Below are 26048 nucleotides of genomic sequence, written 5' to 3' on the forward strand. Positions count from 1 at the left end.
GCATTAGATGAATATGGTGAGATATATGTACTCTTAATGGATTCCTTAAACAAACGTCCTTAAACTATCCGTTTGGGGTCAATATATACAGAAATTTCAGCTCGCGCTTCGCGCTCGCATTGTTTGTTTAGCGAGACAGGTACGAATCATGATTACAAAATTTTGCTTATAATGTCCCTTTTTAGGTCTGAATGTAAAAAAAGTTTAGCTCGCGCTTCGCGCTCGCATTATTTGATCAGTGACATACATATCCGTTTAATGGCACTGTCCTTAAAATCTCTTAGGTCAGTATACCTAGCAACTGAGCGCGCGAAGCGCGCTCACTAAGTGACTCATTTTTTTTGCTGGTGCCCCCCCCAATACCTTGACCCACGGTACGCCTCTGACTGTAGTTGAAAGAATGTGATGTACTTTCAGTTAAACGGCCACTCTAAAATATCAAAAGCGGTTCAATAGTTTACCACAGGCGAATATTCTCTTATCAACTGGAATTTACTTGTATATAGATAGGCCCTGTTTAATGGCAAATCAATTTCTTTGATATAATTATTTACAAGCAAAAACAAAAAAGACAAGAGTTTACCAATTAAGGTAAACAAAATATACTAAGGATAGGCCCCGGATATATAGGCCTATCATTATGCAAGAAAATAGAAAATAAAAAATCTGAATTCCTGGCATGTTGCATATCGTGTCAAAGCACTAGCGTAATGAGCTAAAAAGATTTGAAGGCGAACGGGGCAAAATTTCTTTAAAAATAAAAGAAATTTAAAAAATGAAAGAAACTTTATTCAAATTCTATCGGGGGATATATTAGGAAATAATATTCAGGAAATTGTATCACATTTCACCGTTTTTCCTTTTTTTCTTTCTCTTTTTTCGGGGGGGGGGATAAAATTTTCGGGGTCCATGGCCCCTCAGCCCCCCCCCCCCATCTGTACGCATGTGTATTAGAGCGCATAAAAATCTGAAAGGGGAACATGATTACGATGCGTGGTTGTAAAAATAAATTGATGATAAATAATAAGGGGAAGCCCCGTGCGATCATTTTAAATCAAAGTACAGAGGATTATGCATATCCCAAATTCATCTCTTATTCTTGCAAAGTGATGACAATTCCCAAGTAGGTCTACTAATAGTGTTACGAAGCTCTTGACCTACTCAAAATTCGAAGCACCCCCCCCCCCCCTCCTGTACAAGATGTTCTTCCAAGTTGTGTTCTGGTACCAGTCTCTGAATTTAAAGGAACCGGAAGTTGTGGTGTATTATGCAATTATGACAAGAACAAAATGCGAATATTCTTAATCAAAATCTCAAGCGAGGAAGCGAGTTAAAATGGCTGCATGTAGTTACCGATTGATGAGCACTTTCACAGGGGCTTGCAGACGTTCATCATCAGTGCTAACCCGTAACAGGTACCGTATATCTTCTTGTATAGATCTAGATGATGCATTTGTTGTAATTTAGAATTTAGATTTCAGTCCCATCTGTTATATTTTGTGTGGGCAGGGTAACCAGATTTCACAAAATGAAATATACCCAGTTGTTGTGTGTCCGGACAGGTTGTGTGTCCGGACGATCAATTTTAGAAAGTCATTTGGAAAAATTTACAAGCGAAGTTTCATCAATTTTTAGTACAAAATGTTAGAAAATATTATAGACAACAAAATAGAAGATGATTACAACTATTGAATTCGTGGCCAAAAAAGAAGGCTTCAAAAATATTAAAGTGTCCGGACACCCGACCCCCCATCCTACGGGACAATCGACAAAGTACGCTGCATGAGCGGATCGACTGAGTCAGGTCTTAATAAAAAATTAAAAAAAAGAAGGCTACAGTGTTAGACAGACTTGTGAAAAAAATATAAAGAATTGGAAGGGAGGGTGAACGAAAGAATGAAGGATAGAATGAAAAGACGAAAGAAAAGAGATGAATTGAGAAGAAAGAAAGTAAGAAAAAGAACTGAAGGGGAAAATGAAGGACAAAATAAAAAAAATGAATGTTAGAATAAAAGAAGGATGAAAGAAAGAAAAGGTTGAAAAAGGTTTTCGTCATTCTTTTAAATGAATAAAGAAAGGGAGGAAAAATGAATAAATGTGTGAACGAAACAATAAGGGAGAGAAAGGAAAAAAATAAAGTAAGAAAAAAGGAGGAGGAAAGAAAGAATTAAGGAAAGAAAAATGTTTCCTTCATTCTTTGAAAGAAACAAACAAAGAAAGACTGAGAAAAACAGGAAGGAAGGGAGGGATCGAGGGAAAGAAAGAATAAGGGAAAAGAATCAAGGAATGAAAAAAATAAAATAAAGAATGAAATAAAGGATGAAAGAGAGGGAGGAAAGAATGAAGGGAGGAGAGAATGAAAAAAAAAAGAAAATAATGGAATGAGAGAAAGAACGAAAAGAAAAGGGAGAGGAAGGGAGAAAGAAGCAAATAAAATTTTAAGGAAAGAAAAATGAAGGAATTAAAAAAGGAAATTTTATTAAAAGAAGGAAAGAAAGAAAAATGAGCAGAGAGAGAAAGGAACATCGCGGTATCATACACGGGCATCTCTCCCATCCCATTTCAAGTTCGCACCAATCACAACAAGACTCAAAAGGAAAGCTGAAACAACTAGATCTAGTTATGAAAACTCAATAACTTGTTACTCCGATTACATCACCAAATCAGTAATCTGAGAATCTGGAGAATCCATAATATAATTATAAAGATTTCCTGCCGATTTTGTGATTATTTTGGTGGAAAAACTGTTTATTTCATGTGAGATTGTTTGCACCATTGAGAATCTGCTCCGATCCTACATGCCTAACTAGTAGCCTGCCACAAACAGGAAGGAGGTCAGTTCGTTTGCAATGTATTGGGTTAGCAAGAAAATCACCGCAGAACTTGCAATAGTTTACACTTTACAGTTATCGATTTTATTGTTGTCTCTGCTTCGTCATCTGTTGAGTGTTGGTTATTTTTCACTTTCAAATGTTTTAACTATATTTTGTTCAAAAGTCTAAAATATGGGACAAATAGGCGTCTCGGGAAGGGTATGTCGGGACGCCGGGACAAAGTAGCAAAATACGGGACCATCCCGGAAAATACGGGACGTCTGGTCACCCTGTGTGTGGGTCCAGTAGTAGAAATGTCATTGACGTGAGCTGAGCGTTGTATTGTTTTATAGTCTGGGTCTTTGGATACTTACTTTACTTTATGTCCACGATGCTGTAGTGTAGGCATGAGTGCCTTATCATCGATCATAGGGGATGGTTGCCAGATGTCAGAAATTGTCAAATAAAACCCTGAAAACGCATGAAACGGTTTGAAACAAGTCGGGTAACTAATAAGTGCAAAATGAATATGCAATAATAAGAAGAAGGCAGATAAAATATCACTTAAACAGTAATTGGCAAGAATGTGGTAGTAAGTAAAACTGCCATATACCACTTTACTCCAGTACAAAAGAGCAGGCTTGGCAAGGGAATAAGTGTACATCGAGATCAAAGCCTCGCTACTTAATGCCAACAAACCGAGAGAAAAGGGAGGTGCTACAAGAGCTGATTCTGAGTTAGATAGAGGGAATGTTTTAAGTGACCCAAAGTTCACCCTGAGAAATACTGGTGAAGGTTCAATTAAAATCCATCCAAAAATAAGAGAGCTGAGAGGTGAATGTTTAAAATTCGGGAAAGAGTTCCCTATGCACCCCCCACCAAAAATAACAAAAGATTGTTGAGACTTCCGTTTCGTTCACTTCAGATTTTTCTATCATTTTTTTACTGTTGCTTACCTTAGTTGGGACTCGAACTCACCTCGATTTATCTGCAGTCAAGACCTCTTACCGCTATGCTAGCGAGAAGCGCTGATACTGGAAGGGGTATTTTAACGATTATCAGCCGATAGTTCGACTAGTCTTGACTCACAGACCCTTTACTGACTAAATAAACCGATGTCTAAGGACAATCACACATGCATGCGAGGTTAGCTACTAACCTTGCACAACGCATGTGATTTGACTATGGATTTTTCATTTATCACACGAATGTGAGGGAATAAAACGCCAAAACCTACATTTATTCACTACATAAATTTAAATCTTATTAAATAACTTAATTCTAAAAATATAGTCGAAATTATTTATAAAAATGATTATTAACGCTTACCTCCAAATCTCGGCCAAGATACTCCGTCGGAAGATTCTTGATACTACGGTGGAAATAACGCAAACAATAATCGAAAAGCGAATTTTTCCTATCGAACAGTCTCGATTCAAGTCGTCGGCGCATAATAGGAAATTTTCCCAAAAAAATCAACAAGTTGCATCTCATGTATATACTTATAGGTGAAGTATGTCATCTTTTGACAAGATGATGATGAAAGTGGACTGAACGAGCAAGAAAATAATGCTGAGTGCCTAGAATGCAGCTAGCAGTACAAGCTTCAGAACCGTAAACAAACCGGCTTATAAATAATATCGCGTGTCCTCTTTAGGCCAAAATTGATTTCGTCGCTGATCGAAGGGCATGTACGTGAAGATCAAGAAAAAATTCCTTTTTTTTATAAAAAAAACAGCAAAGAGAAGTCACCAAAGGATCCATATGGTTCGGTAAGTGTCATAGCACAATGTGAAATTCTAGCTTTAATGTAATAATCCAAGTAATATAATCTTTTATTTGGGCAAAAGCCCATGAAAGATTTGCATGTGTCGCGTCATCATGTGCATTTGATATTCCTTCGCACACAAGATGAAATGAACCCATGGGTGTATTTTGGTAAGTATTTCCACTCCCCCATCATATATGTTCTATATTAGGGCTAGATATATATTATTTTGAACCTTTTCCATGTTTTTATTTTCAATTTTAGTGGGGGGTGCATATGGAACTTTTGCCAAAATGTGTTAATTTGTGACCTGTGCAAGCAGCACCACGTATCATGTATTATAAAAAAATTATTAAATTCAACTTTTTATTAATAAACCATGAAATTTTTTTTTATAGAAGGGAGTATGAAATGATGTGTCTGGTAATATACATGTATCTACTGCACAAATAAAATCATGTTCAATTTTTTATGAAAAAGGCATTTTGGCTAATTCATTCGTCATGTTGGACTATAAAGTATATATCCTCTTGAATAAATATGACTAATCACACATAGCCTTCTTTTTATAAATTTTCTTTGTAGAATTCAGCAATGGAAAGCGCCCTCGACCAGTGTATCTAGGATTAGATTCAAATCAACAGGAGCCGAAGTGAAAGAATCAAACCAACCTGACATCAAATTGAGTGATAGCTGTGTAAAGGTGAGAGTCAACTCTGTTATAAAAGTATTGTGAACATTATGCTTTGTTAGCACTGACCCCACTAGAAGCTTTTTGTTTCACCAACCAGAGGTAAAGGCGAGTCTTAGGGATCGAAATGGCGTCTTTCCGTCCCTTGTCCATCAGCCACCCGTTATTAGTACATGAGGTCGCCTATATATATTTACAGATTGGCCTTGGTGGCCAGATAAGTAGGGTCGGACAATATTGTGGATAATCATGGTGACATAATTTCGTTGATAAAATTTGTGGATCTACAACTAGTAAAATATGAACCTTAAATTGCCTTGCACCCTGGGATCATTCTCTACATGGCCTGTTATACACTCATGGATTTCAGAAAGAAGTAATCTTTTAAGTGCAGAAGTTACTGATTAAGTACTGAGTAATTGTATTTTATCCAATCTGCAGAGCAGGAAACACAGAAGAAAGAAGACAGAGAATGGGTATGCATATATGAACATAATTCATGAATTAACAGCTTGAAATTGGGATAATTTTAGAATTTTCTGACTATGCATCTTTGAAGAATTTATATCATGCTGATGGCAAAGTGAGCTGACCTATTTTGTCAATTTGAAAAGGCAAATAAAAAAATTAAAAATAAAATAGGATTATCAGAAAATCATAACTAGAAAAACATGAAGCCGCTCTTTCAGCACCATTTACAAATGAAGGTAGAATTTGCATGCCATTAAGGGTTGCTAAATGCTGGGTGGGAAATAATTTTTGTTAGGGGCTATATTTTTTCCACTTTGGGCAATTACTGAATTTTTGGGACTATTTCTTAAATTTCAAGGGCTACTTTTGTGTTTAATAAGCAATTATGCTTCTAAAGCATTTCTACTTATTCTTTTTTATGTATTAGATTGTTTTTTCTAATAAACCTACTTGAATATCATCTATCGTGGATCTTAGGGTAATTTGAGAAAAAATGTTTGCCCCAGCGGCCAGAGCCGGTGATTAAACAGTTCACAAACTTTGGTGGAGCGGTTGTAAGCGTTTTCCGAGCGGACACGGGATTGCTGGAACGGTGCTGGGCGTTAAAGTAGCGATCCATTGCGGTGATGAACCTTGGTTTAGCGTTGGTATGGAGGTGTCGGAGCGGTACCAGAATTTTGCTATAAATACGGGGAGAAATGAATAAGGAGCTCATTTGGAATCAAGCTGCAGGTTAATATTTTTTCAGATTTTAAAGTATTTTTTTAATCTAATGATCATTTTGATGCCATAGAATTATTTTCAGGATCTCATACACACTTTTTAGGCATGTGAGAAGCATAAACTAACATTCACTCTGATCAATCTTAAAGTAACACATAACACAAAGTTTATATACTTCACATTGTTTAGCGTAATTTTTCTTTTCACAGATAGGTTTTAAGCAGCCAATCAAAATTTGGTATCAAAGTGACGTCATATGGGCTTTAAATTATGTTCAGTCGATTCTACGCCCAAAATTACCCTTAATCTACATGTTAAAGTAAAAATATAACACGGAAAATAATTTTGGCGCACTTTCAACTCATTCTGGCCCACTGTGCGACACCCGCATGCGCAGAACTCCGCTCTATCAACGCTCGAGTCACCGCTAAACCAACGCTCGCCACCGTTAAACCAACGCTAAAGCTACGCTGGCTTCAGCGGTGCACCGCTAAGGCAATGCCCATGTTTTCGATTTTTTTTCCCCAATTTTGTTTGCGGTGACGAGCGTTGTCGAAATTCGACCCTCTCTCCCTACCGCTCCACGACCGCTCCAACAACGCTCGGGTGGTGTGACCAGGCCTTTAGGGTGCAAGTTCTGGAATCGTCAACAGAGCATTGGTGGGAAGCAGGCAATATGGATAATAACTCTACCCCTCCCACCTCAATATGGATTTCCATTTTGTGGTTATTAATTTTGTTGAAATATGTATATCAATACAACAAATATTTTCTGCCTTGTGATCATGATTTTAGCTGGTACATTGTATGTGAGTTTTGCAAAATCAGAAGTGAAATTGGTTTCAAATGAAAGTGGATATACATGTAGATGTTGAACGACCAAGAGAATACTAAGTGTTGATGAGATGAATCTATTCAACGGGTTGTAAAACTCATTTTATCTGTAGGCATTGTAAGCCTTTTATAAAAAAGATTTGTTAATGCTTTGCCTTGTAGCACCATGATGCCCACCTGTAACTTTCAGGATATTTAGAGCTAAATTGAGAAATTGTTAATGAAATTTCAATTTCAGTAATTGTGAATGTAACCATGCCCATTAGGCCTACATGTAACCTATCCAAACTATTGAAAATTTTTACCAATATGAATTAGTCACTTTTTCCCACTGTTTTTTTTTTTTTTTTTAGAAATGTCAACTGTAATGATTTTGATATTCACAGTATGTTAATATTTTTGGCAAAATATGTACATTCATAGTAGGCTCCTAAGAAAGTGCTGTATCACACCAAATTCAGTAAATCACCAACACTAATTTTCAGACAAAAGTACCACACAGTAATATAATATTTTCATTTCATTTTCAACATGTTATTCAGGCATACCTGTTAGTCATTTTCCTTCACTGCACTGGGAATCTGCAAAATAGCATGAAATATCAATATTTAGAACGTTTGAATTATACAGATATCTCCTCCCCAGCTATTCCAATAGTGAGTTTGGCACTTGTTCCCCGCCTTGTTCCATATAGGCTTGTTCATCAATATTCAAAGTGACTTCAATTTTATGAATGTGAATACGATGAATTTGAATTTGAACTCGATATGCTTTATCATTCCATTTTCAGCAATTGCACAAGCTTGGTGGAGAGGACAAAAAGTTTCTGAGGATCCTTGTTGAAGGAGGAGGATGTTCTGGTTTTCAGTACAAATTTGAATTGGATTCTGAAATGACAGATGATGATAGGTAAGATTATTACTGGAGACTTCAATTTGTTTTGAATTTTTTATCGAAGATCAGTGTGTATGGAAAAACTCTATAAAAAGAATGTTAAATATTGGATGCACTTGAATGGTATATCAGATGTTTATGTACATTTATCAGTTTGAGTCCAATACATGTATATCTGATATACCACAAAAGAAATCCAATGTTGTTATTATTATCATTATCATTAAACCACTTTCTATGACAGCAGCAATGCATTTGGTTTAGACAAAGGCGACTTGTGTGTAGTTCTTTATGACTACAGTTGCACATGTCTATTTCACGCATTTGTATTGTGTAATGGCTTTGCAGAGTTGAATATTGTAACAATAATGCACTATTTTTTTTCTCTCTTATGATATGGGTAATGTAAACTGCAAAGGACAGGTAGGGGAAAGCGGGGCAAGTTAAGCCACCATCACCCCAGGCTAATAATGAATGAGTCGGACATTGTGGTGGTGTCTTGTATTGATGACCCATTGCATAACCCCTAACCCCACCACATTGTTTTCAACTTTGAAACAAAAAGTACTGTTTTAGAGGGAAATATACAAATTTCAGCCAAAAAAGTAAAAAAGGGTGTGAAATAGAAGTGCTTTTTACACACACACACACACACATGTCTTTAAATATGATAAAGACATAAGAACAACATTGTTAGTCCAGGTATGGATCTTCATTCTTGTCATAGTCTTTTACATGATGGATGCATAAGAAATGTGTGGATGCAAAATTATCGCATTAAGTTCGGACTAGGGTAAGTTGAGCCAGTCAACATGGGGCAAGTTTAGCCATGGTACTTCTTATTGTAATGTATATAAAAAAAACCTTAAAAAGCCATCGATATGCAGGCAGAAAGGAGCAGATTTACATGACTGTTCTTTTCCTTTTAGAGGATGTTTGTATTTATAGAGAATTAGCAAGTGAAAAGACTTTAAATGAAAAATTGACATGCTGGTTCTTCCCCCCATACATTTTGTACATAGTTTTTGTAGCTCAACTAACCCCAGAAGGCGGCTCAACTTACCCCACAGATGGGGCAAGTTGAGCCATTTGACATCTCTTTTTTCAAAGGTGACAATGACTTTCAGTGTGGGGGTAGAAATTTATATATAGGTGAAAAAAATTTCAGAAGAATTGAATTTTAAGGCAAGGTACTTATACCTACAAGATTATTAATCATATCAATTCTAACATGCAAAGAGCAAAAAGTGTCACAACTTACCCCGCCTTCCCCTACATGTAATATGCTAACAATATTGCATACAGGCAACTGAGACAAGCAATCTTAACATGCCACATTAATTTGTATTGAAAAATCATGGATTTTCTCTAAATCTTTTTAGAAAAATATGGAAAGGCCTTGCTTGGTATAAATAACTGGAAGATAATCCACATACAACATCCAAGAATCATTGTTGTTTTGCAAAGCTTGTCCCACTAGCATTAACGAGATTACGATTGCATAGATAATAAATAAAATTGCACAAAAATGTGTATACCTGTGGCACGCTAAAGGTTAATACAAGGTTTAGATGTTCGTGGATACTAATAATTCATGGTATTCATGAACCAAATTGTTGGTCATGTGTAATAAACATGTAACATGATATTTTGGGTATAATTCAAAGCAATCCAATACAGGCTTTATCCTATTTATTAAAGAAATAAAGGTGCACTGGGCTAAATGAATTTGCAGTTACACTGTAGCCTACTTACTGTGTACAGCTTGTACACTGTATGGGCCTTTTTCTACATGTTTGAGATAAATTGAATGTGTAAGTTGTCTCTTGGAAAAATTAAACTTGAAAATATTATCTTTGATAACAGTAAATAAATACTGGAAATTGATCATCATTATGTATTCACTTGTTAAATGGAATGTAATCATGTAGATCTTATAGCTTTTTCTTTGCACATCTAATCTTGATTATGTCAAATCGGAAATAATACCTAAGCCAAAACATTGTTTAGACTTTATTCTATGTGATGTGTGTTTGTTCACACGTGTCTATGCTATGTCAGATGGCAATGGATTGACTATGGTATACTTGCCTTCAGGGCCATGTCTTACAAAGAGTTGTGATTGATCCAATCAACCACAACTATGGAAAGCCAGTAGTATCAACATATAAATGCATGTTTGTTCAAACTGTTTTCTCGATATATATATATTAATATATTCAATGTTTTTTTTAACAATTCGGTAGTATGCTCCTCTTTGTTTGCAAAATGAAAAAGACATTGTGTAAATTTCCATTAGGAAAAATTATAAAAAATATAACACTGATTGATTTCCATATATACAGGTAATTCTGCCGAAGTCAACCTTTCATAAGTCAAGTAATCACCTAAGTCAAGCAATTTTTTTAGACCAGATAATGCAAAATCTTTTGTTTTATGTACATGTATCTCTTACAAGTTGAATTTCTCATAATTCCAACAGAAAGCTATGGTCCAAAAAGATTTAACTTACATTTAGGTGGAGTTACCTGTAGTTGAGGTTGCTTTGATCAATCACAACTCTTTGTAAGACGGAACCTAGGTATGCCTAGATGTGTAATGAGAGCATAATGGCATTTGTTTCTATGTAGGGTGTTTGAGAGAGACGGTGCTAAGGTAGTAGTGGATGATGTATCATTAGAATACATCAAGGGTTCAACCATAGACTACCATGAAGAGCTCATCAGGTCGGCCTTTAGGGTGATGGACAATCCTGGAGCAGAGATGGGCTGTTCCTGCGGCGCTTCGTTCTCTTTCAAACTCTGACCAAAAAAGCCCCCAAATAAACTGTTGGAAGGACTTCAGCGTGATGTCTTCAAGAAATTAGGATCACAATGGATTGTTATTATCTATAATAATGTGTGAATGGGGATAGCATTGATGATGATGGTTTCTTGGAAATCACCACTGCCCGCTACGTTCTGTCTGTGCTCCTAGAACTTGTTCTGATTCATGTGATCCACTATACATGCCAACAGGCTAGATTGCCCTGCATGTCAGCTTACCCGCATTCATCAGAAATTGTGGTTTAACCCATTTCCTATTTAGTTCTTATGGGAGGACATTTCCACAGTGAACTGTGAAACATTTGAAAACTAACCGATGAAGTTCAATTTAAAGGTGTTGTGTGCAGCAATGAAGAATAAAGTTGTATTTTAAGTGAAATATTTATACACTAGATCAATATTTGTGCAATGTATATGAAGGAGACTTAAAGATATCAGTTACTTGTACAAGAAGAATGATTGCATGGAGACTCTGAGTGATTTTGCCCTGGAAATGCTAAAAAAGAGCCCTGGAAAAAAAAAAGGAGCCCCCAAAATCCTAATTCATTGCAGTGTTAAAGCTTATACCTAATGTTGCAGTTTTGAAAGTAGGCCTAGCCCCTATAATAATACAAAAAAGTAATAATTTTTTGCCTGACTTCTATGTTCTACCATACACTGTATGTACTGTATGTTAGCATGCAATACACTGCCTTGAAGTCTACTACTTAACAGGGATACTCATGAATAGAGGCTCACCCCCACTCCCTGTGTTTTTTTGTTCTTCTTTTTAATGGCATTCAATATATATGTATTTTACTTTTTATTTGCAGGCTGATGTTGGCAAATATCCTTTTGCTTACATATTTGCATGTAATGATTATTGTAATCTTTATGCCAAACTTTAATATCCTTGGACTATATACATTTACAGTGTGTGTTCAACTATAGTCAATCTTTTTTCTCTACTAAACGTTAATTGGTTAGTAGTGCTCAGTTTAATTCTATAACTCATTTTTGAACCATTAGAGGCATAAGAGCTTGTTATTTCATGATACTTTTAAATGTGAAGTAAAAAGGCGATTGAAATGTCAATATGATTACAACTTACATACCGTTAATATACTTTTCAGTATGGGGATGAAATGTACTGATGGACATTTGACATAATTCTTGCCAGAACATATGCAATGATTGTGGTATCATTAAATCAATAATGATTATAATCCATCAAATTGGTAATATCATTTGTTACTGGATTTTGAACAGTGTAGACAAATCAATGATTTCTCCTTTTCTGGTAAGTGGCTTAGATAAATTTGACTACCACCAATGTTGAATGCATTGATAATTACAGATGGTATTACATATTATTATTACAAATCATTATGTGTAAGGAAACAAATCAATATAGCCGATGTGAATTTATTAAATCCCCCCCCCCCAAAAAAAAAAAAAAGTGAATTTCTTACTTTTGGGTGGAATTCTTTTAATCTTGAAAATATTCTTCTGCAGTTTGGTATTGTTTATAATAATTAATATAGTGGTCAGTCAATAAATAATTGTATTTTTATGATGGAAACTTAATGAATTAAAACTTGGCAAAATTATGTGTTAACACACCAGCTGTTTACAGATGTAGAACTGTAAATAAAATATTAAAGTTAATTATATTTAAATCACTCTTTGTGTTTCAGAATTGATTTTTTAAGTCAAAGTAAGTGAAATATAGAATAGATATAGTTAAATAAAAGAAATGATAAACAACAAGATGAGATAGATACATGTAGCTAAAATGAATTCATACATACAGTAAGTAAAGATTTAATAAATAAATAGATAGATACATGTATATTAATAAATAAGTAAACACGCCGGTATATAAATAAATAATAAATAGATGAATAAATATGCTAAATATATGAATGAATGAGCAAATGTTTAAATGTATCAATAAATGAATGAATGAATGAATGAATGGATGGATGGATGGATTGGTGATTGAGTAATTTGAGTGCAATTGAAATAAAGTATAATATTTGAAGCTTTAACTATAATTTGGGGAGGGTCTAAAGGGAAATAATTCAAAGCAGTTGAAGAGGAGATATAAATTTTGAAGATCAGTCATTAAAACTAAATTGTCAATTCTATCGCTTAACTTTCAAGCTAAATTGGCTCACCTTCCATATACCATGAACCAACTAAAATTAATGAAATCATGTTTTTTTAAAAATTTGTTTAATGTTTTTATTTGTTAAAAGATTATATTTTCCATGAAATGTTGTGTTGAAATTCAATTTTATGTGTGACGTACAAACTATTTTGATATGAAAGGTAGATATTTCATTCTGATTTCTGTGCAAAAGTTAATGAAATCATTTTTTTTTTAATGTTTACAGATTATATTTTCCTTAAAAACATTTAGGTAGAAATTAATTTTCATGCTTACATATTTGCCATTCCACTAACTTAAAGTTAGAGATAAGTTTTATTACTGGCAGGACTGGGCAAATTTCTAGTTACTGAATACTTAAAGGACAAGTCCACCCCAACAAAAAAATGACTTGAATAAAAAGAGAAAAATCCAACAAGCATAACACTGAAAATTTCATCAATATCGGATGTGAAATAAGAAAGTTATGACATTTAAAATTTTCGCTTAATTTCACATCCTGATCGGTATGCAAATGAGGAGACTGATGACGTCATCCACTCACTATTTCTTTCGTATTTTATTACCGGTATATGAAATATGAAATATTCTAATATTCTCCTCATTGTCACAAGAAACAATGGGTATTTCCTCCATGAACATGTGGAATTAGCATTGTTTAATACTATATGGTTCAGTCAAGTTGGTCCTTATTGTCAAATCTGTAAAAAATGAAATATTGTATAATTCAAACAATAGAAAACAAAAGAAATAGTGAGTGAGGGACATCATTGACTATCTCATTTGCATGACACCGAGTTGTGCATATCACTGTTTTGTGAAAATAAGCGAATCTTTGAAATGTCATAACTTTCGTATTTTACATCCGATTTTGATGAAATTTTCAGTCTTATGCTAGTTTGATTTTTCTCTATTTATTCAAATCAACCCTTTTCTGGAGTGGACTTGACCTTGAAGTTTCATATTGATTTGTTAATTCTGTACATGTTGAATTGTTAAGCCTACCAGTATAATTTTTGTCTCACCTGCATAGCAGAGTGAGACTATAGGCGCCGCTTTTCCGACGGCGACGGCGGCGTCAACACCAAATCTTAACCAAAGGTTAAGTTTTTGAAATGACAGCATAACTTAGAAAGTATATGGACCTAGTTCATGAAACTTGGCCATAAGGTTAATCAAGTATTACTGTACATCCTGCCTGAGTTTCAGGTCACATGATTAAGGTCAAAGGTCATTTAGGGTCAATGAACTTTGGTCAAATTGGGGGTATTTGCTGAATTATCATCATAACTTCGAAAGTTTATGGATCTGATTCATGAAGCTTGGACATAAGAGTAATCAAGTATCTTTGAACATCCCGTCCGAGTTTCAGGTCACATGACCAAGGTCAAAGGTTATTTAGCGTCAATGAACTTAGATCATTTTGGGGGAATCAACATCAAAATCTTAACCTAAGGTTAAGTTTTTGAAACGTCATCATAACTAAGAAAATATATGGACCTAGTTCATGAAGCTTGGACATAAGAGTAATCAAGTATCTTTGAACATCCCGTCCGAGTTTCAGGTCACATTACCAAGGTCAAAGGTTATTTAGCGTCAATGAACTTAGATCATTATGGGGGAATCAACATCAAAATCTTAACCTAAGGTTAAGTTTTTGAAACGTCATCATAACTTCGAAAGTTTATGGATCTGATTCATGAAGCTTGGACATAAGAGTAATCAAGTATCTTTGAACATCCCGTCCGAGTTTCAGGTCACATGACCAAGGTCAAAGGTTATTTAGCATCAATGAACTTAGATCATTATGGGGGAATCAACATCAAAATCTTAACCTAAGGTTAAGTTTTTGAAATGTCATCATAACTAAGAAAATATATGGACCTAGTTCATGAAACTTGGACATAAGAGTAATCAAACATCACTGAACATCCTGCGGGCATTTCAAGTCACATGACCAACATCAAAGGTCAATGAACTTTGGCCATAATGGGGGTATCTGTTGAATTACCATCATAACTTCGAAAGTTTATGGATCTGATTCATGAAGCTTGGACATAAGAGTAATCAAGTATCTTTGAACATCCCGTCCGAGTTTCAGGTCACATGACCAAGGTCAAAGGTTATTTAGCATCAATGAACTTAGATCATTATGGGGGAATCAACATCAAAATCTTAACCTAAGGTTAAGTTTTTGAAATGTCATCATAACTAAGAAAATATATGGACCTAGTTCATGAAACTTGGACATAAGAGTAATCAAACATCACTGAACATCCTGCGGGCATTTCAAGTCACATGACCAACATCAAAGGTCAATGAACTTTGGCCATAATGGGGGTATCTGTTGAATTACCATCATAACTTCGAAAGTTTATGGATCTGATTCATGAAGCTTGGACATAAGAGTAATCAAGTATCTTTGAACATCCCGTCCGAGTTTCAGGTCACATGACCAAGGTCAAAGGTTATTTAGCGTCAATGAACTTAGATCATTTTGGGGGAATCAACATCAAAATCTTAACCTAAGGTTAAGTTTTTGAAACGTCATCATAACTTAGAAAATATATGGACCTAGTTCATGAAACTTGGACATAAGGTTAATCAAGTATCACTGAACATCCTGTGCAAGTTTCAGGTTACATGATTAAGGTCAAAGGTCATTTAGGGTCAATGAACTTTGGTCAAATTGGGGGTATTTACTGAATTACCATCATAACTTTGAAAGTTTATTGGTCTAGTTCATAAAACTTGGACATAAGAGTAATCAAATATCACTGAACATCCTGTGCGCATTTCAGGTCACATGACCAACATCAAAGGTCAATGAACTTTGGCCTTAATGGGGGTATCTGTTGAATTACCATCATAACTTCAAAAGTTTATGGATCTGATTCGTGAAGCTTGGACATAAGAGTAATCAAGTATCTTTGAACATCCCGTCCGAGTTTCAGGTCACATGACCAAGGTCAAAGGTCATTTAAGGTCAATGAACTTTGGCCATGTTGGGGGTATTTGTTGAATTACCATCATAACTCTGTAAGTATATTGGTCTAGTTCATAATACTTGGACATAAGAGTTATCAAGTATCACTGAACATCTCATGCGAGTTTCAGGTCACATGACCAAAGTCAAAGGTCATTGAACTTTGGCCATTTTAGAGGTAATTATTAGATTGCTGTCATAACTTTCAAAGTTTATAGATATAGTGTATAAAATGCGGATATAGGGGTAATCAAGTATCATTGACAAGTTATAGGTCACATGATGAAGTTAAAATGTCAATGAACGTAGTATTGTATCGTATCATTATATGAATGGTGTTTTTTGTGAATAATTATTTTATAGTAGTTTTCAAAGTCAGCACTGCTGCTATATTGAATCGCGTGATGCAGGTTAGACCGCCAGAGGCGTTCCACTTGTTTTGATAACATCTGCAAAATTGATTTCAAAAGTATGTTTTGCCCAAATTTGCCATGTGTTCTGATGTGCTTTGGCAGTTTATATTTAATGTATATCATTTCAAATCATGGCCATGTATTTCAGATTTAATCTAAACTCTGGTCTAAAGTTGTGGTTTAAAGGGATGGTCCGGGCTGAAAATATTTATATCTTAATACATAGAGTAGAATTCACTGAGCAAAATGCCGGAAATTTCATCAAAATCGGATGACAAATAATAAAGTTATTGAAGTTTAAAGTTTAGCAATATTTTGTGAAAAGAGTCGTCATGAATATTCATTAGGTGGGCTGATGATGTCACATCCCCACTTTCCGTTTTCTTATGTTATTACATGAAATTATAATTTTTTCATTATTTCATACTTGTGTGAATAATATGTCTCCCTTATAATGAAATAAGTTGCAGCAATAAATATCTAATGCACTAAATCAGTTGTCAATCAAATTTTTCTAGTTCTTGGAGGAAAAACTTTGAATAAACCTAATTTCATATACCGGTAATAAAATACAAAAGAACAAGTGGAGATGTGACATCATCAGCCCACCTAATGAATGTTCATGACGACTGTTTTCACAAAATATTGCTAAACTTTAAAATTCAATAACTTTGTTATTTGTTATCCGATTTTGATGAAATTTTCGGCATTTTGCTCAGTGAATTCTACTCTATTTATTAAGCTATAAAAACTTTCAGCCTGGACCATCCCTTTAAGTACATGGTTAGCCATTTGTGACAAAATCTTTTACCTGTTCAATAACATCATCTCTTACTCATGTCATTCATAACTGTCTGGGGAAAATAACTGAATATTTTATTTTCACCATTGTATCACTTAGAAGAGCACAGTAAACATAAGAAACATACAATCTTGACAAAATTGGAACTTTCTTGGCTTCCCACAGCACAGATTTAGACCATGGCCTATAAATGAAACTGGACTTTAAGATACATGCCATTGTTTTTACCTCTTCTGTTTGAAAGACCAACTCATTACCCGTTACCTGTTCAAAGCCTGATAATTTTTGACAATATAATATTGCTTACTTCTGCTATGAACCATTCTTAGGTAACAAGGGTGAAAGACAATCATATTTTGTATCTGATAAGAAACTGATTATCTTCCAAGAAATCCAATGCCATGTCAGTCAAGACAAAATACTGAGTCATACCTACTCTAGGTCCTTTCAATGATAGATCTCCTCCTTCCCCCCCCCCCCGAGTGACTTGGTTAGTGCATGCTGAATAGATCAAAGCCAGGACAGCGTATCCACCCCCTCTATGGACCGTCTGAGGCACCTCCCCCTAAAACTGTCAACAAACCTTGGATTTGTTATAGGTAGCTATGCAAGCAATTACTTCTGAACTATTTTCTCAAGACACTGTGTATTGTGATGTGCGTGTGTTGAATGTGTGTACAGTGAGTGGATTTCTTTTCATTACTTTTTGTAAACCTTTGAGAAGGAAGGTTTCGAATGATAAATTGACCATGCAGGACCCTTTACAAGTGGAAGAAAGTTCATCATGATCAGCTTGGATAAACTTTGGAAGATGTTTTTATCTGGATATTGGACAAGATTCTGATTTGATGAATTCAAGCTTGAAGTTGGATCACTTTATAAGGAATATAAGAAGCATCATATGTCATCTTTCTCTGTCTTCAGGTTTCAAAATATATATACGTGAACATTTTTTTGCTGATTGGTAAGTTATCAATATTTCTATTTTCTTACCACTATATAATGTTTCATATTGTTTTCTTATCTACATCTCGTATTCCCCATCTCCTTACCATCCAATTTATGCAATTTCTTAATTTCTTGCCATATAAACTTCAATTTGTTTTTATTTTGATGAATTTTAAAGGAGTACAGTATGTGTTTATGAAATTATATTTCAACTAAGACTAATACATGTATATGTTTTGCAGACAAGTTTTTTAACATACTTTTAATTGATAATTATTTGTTATATATACAACTATTAATTTGTATTGTTATTCACCTTATTATCAAATCTTATAATTTACACTGATAAGGACCCCATTGAAGAACAGTGTGTGAATGTCACTAAGATAGGATATCCACCATTGCAAATATTTCTTGACTTTCATGCATTTACATGCATTTACATGCATTTTATTCATGATCTTTCATATGGAAATAAAAACAAATAAAGAAACAACCCCTACTTTGACACAAGTAACTCCTTCCACAGAATGAGACAACAAACTTGAAGGAGCTGAGATTGGAGAGGATGCATTATTGCTTTCCGTAGCAATTTGTTTGAATTTGTGTAGTAAAGTACCAACAATCATTCTAAAAAAAACTTTGTTAAAGGACAAGTCTACCCCAACAAAGAGTTGATTTGAATAAAAAGAGAAAAATCCAACAAGAATAATACTGAAAATTTCATCAAAATCGGATGTAAAATAAGAAAGTTATGACATTTTAAACTTTCGCTTAATTCCACAAAACAGTTATATGCACATCCTGGTCGGTATGCAAATGAGGAGAATGATGACGTCATCCACTGACTATTTCTTTTGTATTTTATTATATGAAATATTCTATTTTTCTCCTAATTGTCAAGTGAAACAACGATCAATTCATCTCTGAACATGTGGAATTAGTATTGTTTAATGCTATATGGTTCAGTCAAATTGATCCTTATTGCCAAATCTGTAAAAAATGAAATATTGTATAATTCAAACAATAAAAAACAAAAGAAATAGTGAGGGACATCATCGACTCCCATTTGCATGTCACTGAGTTGTGCATATCACTGTTTTGTGAAAAATAAGTGAAACTTTAAAATGGCATAAGTTTCTTATTTTACATCTGATTTTTATGAATTTATGCTAGTTTGGTTCTTTTCTCTTTTTAGTCACATCAACATTTTCTGGGGTGGACTTGACCTTAAAAAATCTAGAGGTGCTCCTGTCCTACTCCCCCTTTTCCCCAAGCCACCATCAATTAATGCTGGTAGCCTGTAATGTAGATTACTTTAAAGCAAAGAATTGTTGACCTTCATAGGCGTGCTCTTAGTTCATTTTCATATCATAGTTGTTTATCCCCACCTTCTCTGTTAATGCTGTAGATATCCAGGTGGGTGTTTCATAAAGCTGTTTGTAAGTTGCAAATGACTTGACAAACAACGAGTGATCCTTTGTTAGGAACTACATCAACACCTGAGAATATCTTGTGTGTATCATTTAACAAAAACGTACAAACAGGTATATGAAACACGCACCAGCTTAACAAAAATTTAATCTGAATTATGATGATTCTCAGCAGAGTTGTATTAAAGAACCCAGCCAAAGATGGAGGCTCCTAAGGATTATGTTGATAGCTACATGCCAAAGAACAAGATCAAGCAGTCAGATGCAAAGACATCAGACAAATCCAAGGCATCGGGCAGCACCAAGACTTCAGACGACACCAAGACAGTAGACACCGCCAAGACATCAGACAATAAAACGGACAATGCCCCGTCATCAGATAATAACAACAGTGAGGAACCGTGGTCTCCTGCGATGTCCTTGTCAGCATCACCTATGGATACAAATCTAGGAGGAGAATCAATTGAGATGGAAGTCAACGCTAATGGAAGGGCTAAAGGAAGACAATTTAGCACATCGTTACATCCTATCAAGGAGCTGGTGAGTTTTCATTTTCATTGAAACTTTTTTTTTCAGTGGGACAGATGAATTTCAAAAAGAAACAATTGATATTGACTTAAAGGGAAATTCCTTTTAACAATAAAATTAATGATTAGATTTAGAGAGGATACTAAGCGCTGTTAACGGCATAAATGAGTTAAGGTTTATAGTTTTACTGGTGTGTTTTAAAGGAAACCAAAATACAAGGAGAAATATATCTAAGTATCAGAAAGAATAAAATGAGAGGAGCAATCCAAAACTTGTTTTATCAAAATCGGTTATAGAATAAGTGAGTTACGGAAGTTTGAAAATTCTTGTTGTACCTTAATGGGGATCCTCAAATTGGCAAATGTGCTTCAAAATGGCTGATTTTGTGGACAACTCTCCATTTGTTTTGTACACAAATTTTCAGATTTTCCTCATTATCTTTCAAATTGCATCTTGCCTCCTTCTGAGCACAACATATGTCATGGGAAAATATAATTCACACCACATGTGTCAAGGTCAGGAGGAGATAATGTAAAATATGTAAAAGAATAATAATAATCATTTTGATGAAACTTGTTTTAAATTGTTCCTCTCATTTTAATCTTTCCAATAAGATTGATTCTCTTCTTGGGTTTTGGTTTCCTTTAAGATGCTTATTGAGGAGGTCAATAGAGGAAATGTTTTAAATAGTTGGAGGGAGTTTATTCCAAGGGGGGGGGCATGAGGTTGAAAAGAATTGAAGCCAGTCTGTTTTCTGGATTTAGGAAAGACACAGGAAGGAGCAGATGTAGAACAAACAGACTACATTGATCTTTGTTGCTGAAATAGTGAAGAAATGGGGGAAAGATGAAAAATAATAATAAATGTGCACATGGAATTTAATACTTTTCATGTAGAATTGGAAAGATGTTGCAATTAAAACACCCACTACAAAGAATTGCTTCTCAGATGCCTTTATTTTTCAACCTAGTTATTTATTTTAATCTATCATTTCATTTCATTTATTTAGTCTTTTTTTTCATATAGGGTAGCTTTGTTTTGTGGTCTTACATGTACACTGTTTTACAGATCTATACAGAATGACATGTTACAGCACATTTTAGTAAACTATCCAATGAATCATTCCCGATATGAACATTCCTGGGTCCTGTAACACAAAGGTTAGAGATTGATCATACGCTTGATTTTTACGATTCATTGTATATTATCAATGCAATCAAATGTAGAAAAAAATTTCTATGATCGATTGCCAAGCTTTGTGTTACTGAATTTCTTTTGAGGGGTAGGCCGGTGATTTTAATGCTTAAAAAGTATTCCGGGAATATGAAGTGTTTTTAATGAAAGCAGAAAAATTATAGAGAAATATTGGTGAAGGTGTGATAAAATTTCATAAAAGAATATCAAGAGAGATATATGATTTTTAAAGTTGTTTAATATGATGCCATATATGCAAGCAGCTCCCCAATATATCATATAATGTAAATTCCTTAAATTTCAATTTTGTTTTTGAACTTGATGAATAAGAATATATTGGAGTCGCTTTTCGTTCAGAAGTTTAAAAAAAGTACATTTAGAACAAAAAGCAACTCCAGGCAACTCCTGCAAACTATTGGCAAATCTTTCAAACATAAGTGTAATTTATCTACACCTTTGTCACATTTAATGCAAATGTTGGACTTTGCAATTTTTTTGCATTTGCGTCCATGCAAAACCTTTGCATAATGTTTGTGAGCCCTGTGAAAACGTCGCCTAATATTTTGACCCTATACATCTGAAATTTGTTTAATTTTGTAGAGCAGAAAAAATAGAACTTAGATTTAGAAGCAGAAAACCTTGGGCATCAATGCACTTGACCCAAAACATCTGAAATTATTTGTGTAACATAATACATTCCAACAGTGCATTTGACTCTCAGCTCAGTCCACTTTAGTGATTAGAGTATGACTTTAGTGATTACCAAATTATCCTATACATCATTTTCTCTGATGCAATGTCAACTTAAGGCACTGGCGTACAGATGGGGGGGGGGGGGTGGGGCTTGGGGGCCATGGACCCAGATATCTTTTCACAACCAAGAGAAATAAGAGAGAACAGGAAAGAAAGAGCCCTGGTAAAAATAAATATCTTCTGGAGATAATGTTCTGGCTTCAAAACAAGATTTTTATCTCCTTCACTTTTTTTTGGTGAGAGACTGCCTGATTAAAATAAAACAGTTAAAGTAAATTTTTGTATATAGACAAATGAATTTTAGGGCTAACATAAACTTACACTTACAGTTTATTTTTATTATCCTAACCATTTCAACAGCAAGATTTATTTCCATGTCTATCGATATAATCTAGCCTACTGTGTTTGCTAAATTTTCAGTTTATAGCTCTGCTGCAATTACAATTTGATGGAGGTCCACTATAGATTGTTGTGAGGTGCAAATTATGTGAAGAAATAGATAATCTTTAGTTCTGAATATTTGACTAAGATACCCTAGATAAATCAAATAGCAAAGGTCACAATCCTGAAACTTATTCTACATAGCCTTATGACTGAACAAACACTTTGAATATATATGACTTGTTTTACAATCAGGGTAACCCAACTATACCATTTGACTAAAAAAAATTATATTTTTCCTCAATTGTTGTCTGTATGTGTTGTTGTAAACAAGTGTAATGATATTGCTTTAAAATATTGAGGCATAAGGTCACCAACTTATTTTCTAATAGGGGTTCAATCTTTTTATTACGTGTTCTGTCAATTGCTTAATTTTTTTAAGAGGAAACCTTTGGATGGATTTGACAACATCTGAATGTGTATTGTCTAAAAAATAAGTGGATATGGGCAAAGTGAACAGTGTGTTGTTCTTATTGACCAAAGCATTAATCAAGTATAGTCTAACTATACATAAAACACCAAATTTAGAGAGGACTTTTTAGACGATATTGGCATCCTAATTTTGTTAATAGTCACCCAAAAAAAAAATTTGGAGGGGTACAATTAAGTGTTGTCATTTTCATAATTGTGTCAAGCTATGGACAATGATCTTATTTATCAACTTGGAAGGAGGTAGATTTTAGCATTACTTTTTTTATTGAAAATTACCAAAAAATACTTATGAAATCACTAGGAGAAAATGGGAGTTGTGATATCTGAATAGTTGTTATGCCTAACCTCTAAGAAGGCCTAAAACTTCATTACTTGTAAATGTTGTGACAGGGTCCTGGGAACATTTTTTTTTATCAGGGGGTGCTGGTTTAAATTTGACAAGCAAAAAAAAAGCGTTTTGCTAGAAAATGAAGGTCATTTTGGTCACAAGAAATCTGGCAAGAAAAAAAAGGTTTCGTTAGAAAATTAAAGTCATTTTGGTATTGAGAAATTTGACAAGCAAACAAAAAAGTTTTTATTACAAATTGTAGGTTTTTTTGTTACATTTCTGCTATTTAACACACCTGCCAGATTTTCAGGGGGTGCTGCCTATGGTGGATAACACACGCATCACCCCCAGCACCCCCACTTCCCAGGGCCATGTGTTGTGTGGTATATCATTGATGGCTCTATTGTAAGTATAGGAATTCAGTTACATGTGAATTTGCATGCTTGAAATATATAAAGCTTGTTATACTTTTATCTTTATTTTGGGAGAGCTTATTAAACTTGAACCACAAAGATGGTCTTGTTAATTCAATATTCATTAAAACATTGCCATTGTATGGTCTTTCCCGTGGCATTTTTCTTCATTTTAGGACCTGTTACTTGCAGCAACATATATCAAAGATGCAAAGTATGGACGCAATTTCAAATTCAAAACTTCAGAAAAACATTTAAGGTGAGTGGAATAGTTTGTGTTCAACATTATTTTATTGTTGATTGTTTAATGTAGGGTGAGGAACACACTGAATGGTATTCTGATAATCAAACCTATGTTTAACCCTAGTCTAAACTAGAATTTAGACTACACTTCTATGGCTTTACGATACTTCGTCCATATTCATGGCAAAGATAATGCACCAATTACTTCATAAAAATTGATTGTATGTTTGTATTTTCGTATTCTTCTCATTCCATAACACAAATTTAATTTTTGACAATGTTTGCCTCTGGGTGAGAATAATGTTAATTTGATAAATGAGTTGACATTCACCATTCCATAAAAGTGTGGTCTAAGACTCTAAGGAGGTGTTGCAAGAAAATATTTGCAATCAATTGCAAATATTCTGTTGCAATTTTACAATTGTTTGATCAATTTTAGCTGTAGCTAATCAGATTACACTCCTTGTTTCAAGGAGCAGATTAGCAATCAGTTGCAAATTTGTAATTACCGGTAATGGCAAGACATATGCTTGATTTAGGGACTGAAATTATACTTGCAATTGATTGCAAGTTTCTTGCAGCACCCCATAAGACAATCCCGGTTTAACTAATCCGCAGTTATCAGAATAGCACCCGATGACATAAGGCAAAGGGAAAGCTGAAATGTAAAGGGAGTAGAAAATTTGCAAATTGAGTGAGAGACTGAGAGTATAGAGGGGGGGGGGGTAAATATTCCAACCGGTCTAGAACTCTATTGCGTATAAAGATTGAGTAATAAGGAATTAGCTGCCCTAGTAAAGCAATTAGATGCTAAAGGAAGAAGGGGATATATAAATCAGGGTTTTAGAGGAAGACTGTAATTTTATTACATGAGGGAGTGAAATAGAGAGAGGGGGAGAACATAAGGGGATATGTGGAATTTTTTGAAGTAGTTTTAACCTACACTTTGAAAGTGAGACTCTTGAGAAAAAAAAAATGTCTTGCATTTTTTCAATTGCTATTCTGTTTTATTTTTTTAAATGTATGTTGGGATTGTGAATTATCATGATATACAACAGTCTGCTGACCTGCCCTCTAATCCCAGTATAGATTTAGGGGTGCACCCTTAGATATGATATATATATGAACTTACTTTATTTCAATTATTTCATTTCCCTTTTTAAAGCTGCGTACTTCATCAAATATCTTTTCCCATTTATCTGCATATTATGTAGTATTGTCACTTTAATCACTTTAATCCTATTAGCCCACCCCCCTTAAATTTAAAAGATACATGTATAAGAAAATATATTTAGTTAACATAGAAATGCATATTTTAATTGCAATTTGGCAGTTCCTGTCAAGTGTTTCCATGAAGCTGAATATTTTTTGAGTAATATTGATAAAACTAAAAGAGCAAAATATATACATGTATACGTCATTGCTTAAACATTTTTATACTTCTTTATTTATCGGTATATGATATTAATAGGTACTATGTTTTTATTAAGGTTAACAAAATTTTCAGCTTATTAATGATACATCCATTTTAGATTCATATTCTTTTCATAAGAGCACCCTTTTCATTTTTTTTTACATACCGGTATGTTTTAATTCATATACAATCTTTTCTTATAATTTTCTTATCATTCTAGTTTTTGATGTTTTATTCATCTTACTCAGATACTACCATTTGTACAACATGCCAATCTTCAGTTGGGTACTGTACCTATTTATAATCCTCAATCTGTCCTTGGCCATCTTTGAAGAGCCTGCTGTTGGAAACCTTGCTTTACCTTATTGGGTATGTACCATTCCTAGTAACCAGCATTCATTTCATTACCACACCTTTGCCAATATTTCCAAAAGAGGTTTAAATTGTAACATAGTACAAAACCATGGACTATGCAGTTTTAAATTTATACAAATATACTGGGTATGAGAAAGTATAGTGGAAAAATTTTATCCGAGGTTGGTTCGGCAT

The 26048-nt window shown here is 34.3% G+C and overlaps 2 protein-coding genes across 4 annotated transcripts in view; both read left to right on the top strand.

Annotated features, from left to right (window-relative positions):
- The first annotated feature begins 1042 nt into the window (after window positions 1–1042).
- On the top strand, window positions 1043–12680 carry LOC129264550 (iron-sulfur cluster assembly 2 homolog, mitochondrial-like). Its single transcript, XM_054902431.2, has 4 exons — window positions 1043–1415; window positions 5167–5284; window positions 8091–8209; window positions 10825–12680. The coding sequence occupies exons 1-4, from the start codon at window positions 1336–1338 to the stop codon at window positions 10997–10999; spliced, it is 492 nt and encodes a 163-aa protein (XP_054758406.2). The 5' UTR covers window positions 1043–1335; the 3' UTR covers window positions 11000–12680.
- Window positions 12681–17981: 5301 nt separating this feature from the next.
- Window positions 17982–26048, top strand: part of LOC129264549 (two pore calcium channel protein 1-like) — a 29251-nt gene continuing 21184 nt past the window's right edge. The window contains exons 1-4 of one of the 3 annotated variants that reach the window (XM_064102522.1): window positions 17982–18336; window positions 19929–20293; window positions 24019–24101; window positions 25748–25868. In XM_064102522.1, the coding sequence (XP_063958592.1) occupies window positions 19955–20293; window positions 24019–24101; window positions 25748–25868 (543 nt within the window). In that variant the 5' untranslated portion in view covers window positions 17982–18336; window positions 19929–19954. Of the gene's footprint in view, window positions 18337–19864; window positions 20294–24018; window positions 24102–25747; window positions 25869–26048 lie in introns of those variants that run through there. The other 2 variants (XM_064102523.1, XM_054902430.2) reach the window with 2 other exon arrangements.

Source organism: Lytechinus pictus, chromosome 7 (genome assembly GCF_037042905.1).
Source record: "Lytechinus pictus isolate F3 Inbred chromosome 7, Lp3.0, whole genome shotgun sequence".
Lineage (NCBI taxonomy): Eukaryota > Metazoa > Echinodermata > Echinoidea > Temnopleuroida > Toxopneustidae > Lytechinus > Lytechinus pictus.

What these genes read in the sequence shown, in the direction of transcription:
- LOC129264550 (XM_054902431.2), top strand. Translation starts at nt 1,336, where the DNA reads ATGGCTGCATGTAGTTACCGATTGATGAGCACTTTCACAGGGGCTTGC. An exon ending in TCAGTGCTAACCCGTAACAG is followed by an intron (nt 1,416 to 5,166) that starts GTACCGTATATC and finishes TTTTCTTTGTAG; the next exon opens with AATTCAGCAATGGAAAGCGC. An exon ending in GAAATGACAGATGATGATAG is followed by an intron (nt 8,210 to 10,824) that starts GTAAGATTATTA and finishes GTTTCTATGTAG; the next exon opens with GGTGTTTGAGAGAGACGGTG.